The sequence below is a fragment of the Solanum stenotomum genome, chromosome 5 (assembly GCF_019186545.1).
Source record: "Solanum stenotomum isolate F172 chromosome 5, ASM1918654v1, whole genome shotgun sequence".
Classification (NCBI taxonomy): Eukaryota; Viridiplantae; Streptophyta; class Magnoliopsida; order Solanales; family Solanaceae; genus Solanum; species Solanum stenotomum.
Genome location: NC_064286.1, coordinates 62,084,847 through 62,094,062, shown reverse-complemented (window position 1 = coordinate 62,094,062; position 9,216 = coordinate 62,084,847). Strand labels below are relative to the sequence as shown.

The 9,216-nt window shown below is 35.2% G+C and overlaps 1 protein-coding gene across 4 annotated transcripts; it reads right to left on the bottom strand.

Moving 5' to 3' along the window:
- Positions 1-239: 239 nt before the first annotated feature.
- LOC125865954 (myb-related protein 2-like) lies at positions 240-2,967 on the bottom strand. Of its 4 annotated transcripts, XM_049546225.1 has the most exons (7): positions 2,875-2,967; positions 2,574-2,786; positions 2,404-2,480; positions 2,092-2,152; positions 1,911-1,986; positions 1,749-1,818; positions 241-1,216 (listed from the first exon to the last, which is right to left on the bottom strand). In XM_049546225.1, exons 2-7 carry the CDS (start codon positions 2,776-2,778, stop codon positions 458-460), a joined length of 1,248 nt encoding a protein of 415 aa, XP_049402182.1. In that variant the 5' UTR covers positions 2,779-2,786; positions 2,875-2,967; the 3' UTR covers positions 241-457. The 4 variants fall into 4 exon arrangements, with proteins under 4 accessions (XP_049402184.1, XP_049402183.1, XP_049402182.1 ...); XM_049546227.1 differs by lacking the exon at positions 2,875-2,967 and having other exon boundaries at positions 240-1,198; positions 2,574-2,830; XM_049546226.1 differs by lacking the exon at positions 2,875-2,967 and having other exon boundaries at positions 240-1,216; positions 1,911-1,983; positions 2,574-2,830.
- Between the last annotated feature and the right edge of the window lie 6,249 nt (positions 2,968-9,216).

The window sequence follows — 9,216 nt, the reverse complement described above, 5'->3', positions numbered from 1 at the left end:
GATTGTGTTTATCCTAGGGATTGTTTATGCATATGTTTAGACACATTTCAAAGAACTTATGTTGGTTTGTGGAGTTAAAGCACTTCATTTTCACTAAAAGTGACTTCAGATGTGAATTGTGATAATTGCTTTTGATCTGAAGAAGTATTCACTATATTTCTGGAGTAGAAAATTGAGGAAAGTGCATTAGTTTTAGATACACGGAACTTTCAACTGCCAAAGGTTACTCATATTTGTACTGCTAAAAATTATGCAACAGAATAAGTTAGGTATTAGACCAGAAAATGAGAATCCTGAAGATCCAATGGTGTTACAGTATTGTATATAATCTTGAATTCTAATTGTTACACGGTATTTTATTCCTTCCAAAAGGAGCATCAGCTCAGTATACCACGTGTGGGCGTCTGTTTGAGACATAATTACTCATATTTTTACTTCTATTTGGAGATGAGATCTCTCAATTCCAACTGAAACCATTTAAGTCAAGTTGCTTGCAATTAGAAGCAGCATCAGTTTGATCATCCGTGTTTAGGTCCAACTTCGGAGCAAAGTATGGTAGCTTATACTCTTGTGGTGACACCTGCTTCTCTGGTTTCGTTGAATCACTTCTGTCAGTTGCAGCTTGGTGAAAAAGTTTGATGTCTGCATCTATTCCATTAAGTCTTCCATCAACGTAGCTACTGTTAACATTCCGTTTTCCTCCTTGGATTCCAACATTCATTGATAAGTTGCTCCAGTTAGTCTCTTTGGCAAATTCTTTTTCTGTATCCTCATCCATTTTGGGAAACAATCTGTTTTCCTTGAGGTCATCACGCCATCTTAGTGCAGTCTGCTGTAACCTGGTCTGATTTTCAATTTCTTCTGTACATGGTCCAAAGTTTAAAGTCCTCAGGCCAAGTTGGTTATTATGCATTTCCTGCAGGTCCCTCAAGGGGCCTTCAGAGGAGGTTAAGCAGCTATCCATTGAACAATCTGCTAACCGCTGGGTTGCTTGTGTTTGTGGAGTGTGAAATCCTGAAAGTTCTTGTATCTCTGAAAATGCAGAATTCAGGCATTGGTTGGATACTTTGGATACCAAATCAGACAGTTGAACCTTAGCTGCCTCTAATCCAATTGTTCCCAAGTTTTGTGTTCCAAGGGTTTCTTGTGCTTTCTCGAGCACAGCCTGCAAATATTTCCCTTGAGCCTCTATCCTTAGCTGTAAATGTCGTTGCACCTAATCAGTTCAATTAGGCCTAATTTAGAAGACAGCAAGGAAAACTTTTCATTTGACTTGTAAAGTCTTGGGTAGATGAAAAGTTATGCAGAGTCATAATTTTGATCGATGTCTTAAAACAAAGCACTATAAGTTGCTTAATATATCATTGGAAACTAGTATGGAAAATTTACCGGTACTAGTAAAATTTGGCTAGAAAAAAACCATATGGAGTGGTCACATTGTTAAATTGTTTATTCTTATAACAAAAGCACTACATTAGTTTAGGACTATTCAACTACATGATCAAGCTATCATTTTGTTATCTTGTTTTCCACAACTATGAGAAATATGTTTCTGGTTATCAATTAACCAGTGAAGTCTTCTTTCATGAAAATTAAAATGCCTTATAAAATTACCATAATGTATTGCTTCTAGCTTTTCTTCAAATTATGACACAGGAGGTCTCATCTTTTGCTACTTACATATTTTGTATTGGCATTTATGGTTCTAACATCTCTTGTGTAAGTTAAATTTTGCAACAGTTTCTTACCTCAAGCTGCTCATGAAGCCTTCTTTGGACATCAATTTGCATTTGTATTGCTTCACTTATTGGTAGATTGCTGGACAAGAGAAAAATTGGTTGATATAGTGTAAGGTATGGTTCAGACATGAAGTAGGATGATATTAACAACTCAATTTTGTTTGTTCTTACTTGTTTGGTTGGGGTCCAATGCTTGGATTGCTCGTAGGACTTCCAGTGCTCTCACATATTTTCTCCATACTTGCTGCTACAATTATTTACAAACGATAAATTTTGGAATGTTTTCTCTCTGTAAAAATGTAGAAGAAGCTTTTTGGATTTATATATTCTTGAAAATTATTGGATTTCTTACCAGCTTTATTGACCCCGCTAAGATTTGCTTGTCCATGGTGGTTCTTACTTAGCCTGTATTTCTGCGCAGCCAAAATAGAAGATTAGATTATCATTTACAACTCAAAAGTACTTGAATGTCAGGTTTGTTCTTCAATTATTTTGACATAAGCAATTTTAAAGATCTTTGCAACCAAATGTTTTTTGTCCCGAATTGTTGTGTGGAAACTATGATAAAAGGTTTTTCAAGGCTTATTCTGTCCCTCTTGAAATGTCTAGTTTCTTCACATGTAAATTTTTGAACCACGGAGTGAGTAAAAAGTTAAAAACTAACCTGAAGATGGCTCTTTAAGTGGTACAAGGTTAGTCCCGGGATCCCCATAAGTTTCAGAACTGATTTTGGTGTGGCTTCTGCAATAGAAGAATGGTGGATATTTAATTAGCTCAGTCAGAAACAACATACATCTGGTGCTTATCCAAATTAACATGTTTATGTGCACTTACTGTCTGCCCCACCAAGTTGGGTAACTGCTTCTATAAACCTCTCATGGAGGTCTGGCGTCCATTTCAATCTTGGCTTAGCATCCGTTGAAAGAACAAGCCCTGAGTCTCCATTGGCATTCCCACCTTGTAGGAACAGATGCCTTTCAGGGAAAGGCATTCTTGTTGAAGGGTGCATGCTGGAAGCTTGGTGGTGATGATGGTACATCTTCTGGCCTTGGATATGAATATTTTGTTATCAGCGAATAAGTCTTATGGTAAGATTTATAGGCATGATGGGTGAATGAAATTATATATCGCATACCTAGAGGGAATCTGATGTCGCGTTCAGTGGCTCCAGTCTTGTCTTACTCTTGAATTACCAAGTAATGATTCTTTACTATTCTTCACAGTATATAACATTGTTTTCCATTTGGTTAAATAAAGTTTTCTGCTACAGTTCAATATATCTACCCTAATAAGCAAATGAAGAGGGGGGGTCCAAGAGGCATAGCATCTTGGACAGGTCCAGCGGTACTGGATAAGGTGGATCTAGGGCAGGTTCTGTGGGTTCAACTGAACCAATTGTTTTCAGCTCGAACCATGTATACATAGATCATTTGAAATATATGCATATAATCATTCTAAATTCACCGACTCTAAATTTTGAATTTGCCTCTAACTCTAGACCAATTTAATTCTCATACCAGCTTAAGATAAAAAATCTTGACCTTCCAGTTTTACACATTTGTGGGTCCTGAATGCACGTTCGCTTTCTAATCTAATGGAAAGGCACTATGCATTATATTCCTCTGCATTATAAGTTCCTGAAACACTTACACACCTTACAATAGGTAAAAGAATTGATCCACAACGACTTTTTCCTATGCACACATATTCTTTATCTGGCAAAGTTTGGGAACCATATTCCAAGAACTAATAGTGGAATATTTTTTCCCTGATGGAGATTGGAGGAATCCACTATCTATGATGTCCTGAAAACCTACAAAACCATCTTCCTTTTCAAATGGAAGATTCTGTTGACCAGAGCATCTAGTACTGGGTATTAGATACATGCAAGAAAGAAAAGGTGAAAAGGTAGGAAATGGTTGAGATGCTTCTCCTATTGAACACCTAAACAAGAAGAAACGATACTTTTTTTCCTTCAGTTTCAGTTTGTTTAGTTGTGGACATGATACATGCAATTAGTTGAGGATACATATTTTATCATGTCAGATTGACTATAGCTTGTCTTGGCAAATGGAGATAATATAACGTCTTGGATTTTCTAAATCTCGTGCTGTATCAAATCCTCTGCTACTAATATATTGCTTCTTATTTGTATGTCAAGCCATGTCATGCTATTCAATTCCTTTCCCCATATATGATATCTCTAGATGTATACTTGCATATATTCATTTCTGGTATGCGAAAAACATCATCTAATTTTATGAAGTGTAATGTCCCTTCGAGGTCCTGTATGATTTTCTTGATCGGAAGGGGGGGTGGACAACCTCTGCACGGTATAGGAGCAAGCCAGCTTTGGATGGTTAATGATTTTGGATGCAACATCTTGGCCTGTACCTAGTGATATGAAACTTCCTGAATATCTTGAGCATCCTTTCCATTCTATGCTATTATAAAATATGTGAATATTGAAAAGGGAAGAAGAAATAAAATAAAAAGATGTAGTGGAGAGATGCTTCTTCGCTTTGTCTGAAGGCTAGGAATCAAATGAAGAATACTTTCTTGTTCTCTCCTTCGGTAAATTTGGTACTTATTCTGCGTGGATAGCCCTAAAATAGAGAGAAGAGGTCCTCTAGCTAAAAGTTTTTTATTCTTTTTGGTATGAAATGACCCCTTTCTAAAAGAAGAAATAAAAGGAATGTACTTCCATACTTATTTGATGGAAAATATGACAACTCGCAACTGGAAGATCCCAATTTACCTTTCACTTAAGTCTTAATTGGATTTGGAGGTACCCTTGATGAATCTATATATCCTGGCCTTACAAGATAACGTTTACATTCTTTTGTGCTCGTTTATGGGTTAAAACGTGTCCTTACACAATATAAAGATACAGGTTACTTTGTTTATAATCATAGTTCTATTTTCTTGGACGTATGTTGAATATCTAGTTTTCTTCTAAAATACAACATCCTTATAATTTGTGAAACTCTTTGTTCCCTTCTTTTTATCTGCTAAGTTTTTCTAGGGAAAATTAGGGAACTCGTACTAAGCTTCTTTTGAAAGGCTTAGCCTATTTTGCACCTCTGTTTCGTTTACTTTGTGTTATAAGTGTATATCTGCTTTATCATCTTTGCAGATAGGAATAAATTAGGGACTATTACAACGGGTAAAAAAAGAGTATGGTGTGTGTAGAGATACCGTATGCAGCTGCTTAGTATAAATTGAGCTGTGCAGCATTTCAATCTACTGTATAGATATAGATGATATTTTTGGACAATTTTTTCAAAGGAGAATCTTGTTTCTGTTTTGTAATCATTTTCCATCAAGGAATCGATCCTCGAGATCACTTATACTTTGAACATTATCTTGGATCAGTCCTAATTTCATTTGATGTTATGAAATGTTAGTTGAAAAGCATGCCACACCCTTCTTGTCATGTTACTAATGGATTAAATCCTGGATATCAATACAGCCTATTAAAATAAGACAGAATATTATCAACTGATGAACAGCCAATGTAGAATAAATTCACATGGAGCTTAGGGGCCTACCCATGGCTATTGACAATATAAGTAAAAATCTGCAGCTGTTAACCTAAATGAGGTTATTGCTTTGGACAATTAAAAAAAATGTCAGGTGTCAAAAGGGAAAAGAATTTGACATAATTATTGGTAGTTTTATGTCATGTATGTTTAATTAGGTACAATTTTGATAGAAAATAAGTGAAAACTCCTCATTTGAAAATGATATGCATATTTGTTTTCAGTTGAACTTTTGCAGAAGAAAAAAAGAATCAGTTGATTCTGATATTATAGGATATTTTATGGAGTTTGGAGGAATGCATTTTGTGTGCAGTTTAAAGGAATCTATCACAACCTTCACTTATAGTGGCGAAAAGAATCGCAACTGTTTTGCTGGCATGGTGGCTACTGGCTATGATAAGTAACTTTTGTGATTCTCATGGTTTGCTTCTTATCATTGATCAATGTTAAAGAGTTTTTAAGTTCTTGATGTTCAGCAGACGTTTTTTTGCACGGTGAAAATGGTGCTTAATAACATAGTTCTACTGGAACTTGTACATGCTACCTCTCATCAACACATGTACCAAGTGACTGTCTATAAGGGCTTGAACATATCGAACTAGAAAGGCTTAAAATATCAAAATAAATTATCTAGAGTTCCTTTTTCTTTTATGTGTTTCTATACATATACATGTGGGAACTTGTGTAGAAGAATTCTTTCTTTAAGTACTCTTTTCTTAATTTTTCAAGGGACCACCTCAGCCTTCTCCAAGGGAAAGGATGAAAAGAGAGGACTGCATATTGTCCAAGTTCATATAAGGAGACACACTCATATCATTAACCACCGATGTGAGGCTTTTTCATTCTTCAACACAATATTTTAACCCTTCAAGAAAATTACTTGTAATGTTATTCAACCAGCCAAACTTTCATTTGATAAGTGTTGAATTATTTTCTGTTTTTTGTATTCTAAGTCTTCCTTCCCTTATCATAAACAATGAACTTAATTTTGTTTGATGATATGCGAGATTTATAAGTTGTTTTATGTTTCCATATCAAACCATAACTGCTACAACCATGTCGTAACTTTGAGTTCATGTCTCTTTGATGCAGGGGCGGAGGCAGGATTCCAAAAATGCTAAAATGCTACATCTGAACCCCCTTTGTAAGTTGCCACTACTCTACAAGCTTTCCTTATGTTAATGAGATTAAGGATCAATATATTTACATTATTAAAATATTCACCTACACACCGCGTAACTTTTCAATTGGGCCAATGTGGCTCTACCACTGCTTTAAAGGACGCAAAGAGCTTTTCTAGAATGTCAAACAAAAGTACTTAACTTATCTTTAGTGTTGCCATAAAGCCATGACTGCTGCTTCTCTCTTTGGACATGCAGTTTAGAGTTAGAAACACACTTTGCTTTGTACCATCCAATCTATTTTGTTCCTCTAATTATCCTCTACTGTTTCCTTTGTGTTAGTTGCAAATGATATATTCTCCACTTTAAATAAGAGAACACGTGCTCTTGTTCTTTCTTGTACTTTCATTTCCTTTTGAGGTTAACTTAATTTTTACTTTGAAAAAACAAGATGAAGCTCACAAAAAAAGAGCATTTAGAATCAATCATTTAGTCAATGATTGGCTAAAATTTGAAAAAAAAGAAGATAGAAATGACCACAGAATGATATTCCCTGTAAGGAAAAAGGGATTCTGTTGTGAGGGGATAATTTAAAGTTGGATTCTGGGGAATGGAATTTCAGAATCTTAACTCAAAACTAAAGCCATAGGTCGTACTAGTCCCAAGGTCAAGAATTTCTTGGTCGATATTTCACATTCGAATGAAATAGACCTGAATAAAATTAATCTAAAACATAGTAGGATGAATCTTATTCATGTTCATATTATTCGATACCAACTAAAGCAGAAATAAGAATAGTTGATTGTTTGTTACTTAGTTGAAACATTTTAGATGCTCCTAAACAATCAACATGCATATAATCTATGATTTTATCCTCCAATATAATTTGCCAAACATTTTAAATGCTTTGAGATATATTTGTAGATGTTTAGTTTATGATAGAAAGAACATAAGGAAGAATCAAGGTTTGCTGGTCATAGGTATTATGGTGTTGCTTTGAGAAGGAAACTGTGACAGAACTATTTATTTATAATTTTAATTTTTTTATGATTATTTTCAATATACTTCGTTACGAATATACCTTATAGAGGGGTATTAGTGTAAGATTTCAATCCTATAAAAACAATTGGAGTCTTGACCTAGCTCAACTGTACAGGAAATCCATCTATCTTATATTTGTATGGTTAAGCTTTACTTGTTTTCACTTAATAGATTCTTTGAGACCATATATTCTATTAGAGCTAGAAGCACTTCATTATGTTTGCTTCCACAAATGCACCACTTGTCTTTGGTTTCTATTCGGTGTTCAGTACTCACTTTGAATTCCCGAATTAGAAAATTTATCCATCTCACCACAGCCCAATGATATGGACTCACCACTTTAGAGCTACTTCAATTCAAGCCAAGGACCTACCTTAGAACTTCATGAGAAATTCTAAAGGAAGGGGAGAGGAAATTAAGGTCTTTGTGAGATTTGAACTATATGCACCTAAGTTAGTTGAAAATGCACCCTTAGGTAGTGGCAATTTCAGGGATATGGTCTAGTGGGTCAACGAAGTGGATTGAAAATTATAGGTTCTCAGGTTTAAATCTCAGCAGGTGCGCAAATTACTCAATCCTGACACAAAGAGGTAATGGCGATAACAAACTCTATGAGTCTGGTAATGGGAATGAGTTTAATCTGAATTCCTTAACGAGGATCCTTGAGGAGTGTGTTAACTCATAAGTGAATTCAGTTAGCCTCGAAAATGGATGGTGTAAGTGCTCAATCTAGCTACATCCGGTGTCTGGGCCCGATAAATAGGAGGCAAAAGTACTAGGTGATTTCTTAACATGTATCTGTCCTTGTGAGAGATATATAACATGTTTTTGTGGAATTAATTGAGGTGCATGCAATCTAGCGCGGACACTACAGGCAGAGATAACAAGTATCCTATGAAACTACTCGAGGTTCGTGCCCACAGTAACAAATATTCCCTAAAACATTTTGCATCATTTATGTGACTGATTCAACTATTAGAATATGATATGATATCATTTGATACTCATTCCTACACAATTAGGACCCTCTAATCTTTTATGCAATTGGAACTTAAGAGTGTTGGTCCTTATTATTTTAACTTGATTATCATTCAAAAAGGAACAAAGCTAAGCACATGTCAAGTTTCAACTTGTGTCTCTAAATTTGATCAAATCAATGCTTTAGAATCAAATGCTCTACAAAATATTGATAGGTTTCTCTGCAATTTTGAGATTCTAATACAGGTGACACTCTCCCATGCATTTACAAGAGGAACTGATTTATTGCTGATTCATGTTGTTGGTTTTTTATAATTATGAGTGTTGGATCAGTTTGCGCGTACCTCGATTAATTTAGTAAAATATTTCTGTAGGGGAGTTTATTCAAGGGCCAACAACATAAATTCTGCTAGTTTATGGTCTAATTACGTGCCTTTCTGCGAGTTTTCAAAATTACCATTCGTGTCAGATTTTGATCCTCAGATATATGTATCTCACTCGTTTGAATACATGTCTTTCGGATACATAGGTTCGAAATTAGGTGTTATTTGTTTTAGATACACTATATCTAAGTGGACGCATATGCATGTATATGGGATACATTGACTCTCTCGCTCGCTTCTTTTCATACGTGTTTGTATTTCAAAATGTATCTGATATCTCGGATACATGTATCTAGTGTGATTCGTATGTATTTGAGATACAGTAACTCTCTTGCGCCTCCTTCCTATCTCGCTCGCCTCTTTTCTCGTATTTCAGAGTGTATCGGATAGCAAAATACAAGTATCTAGATGT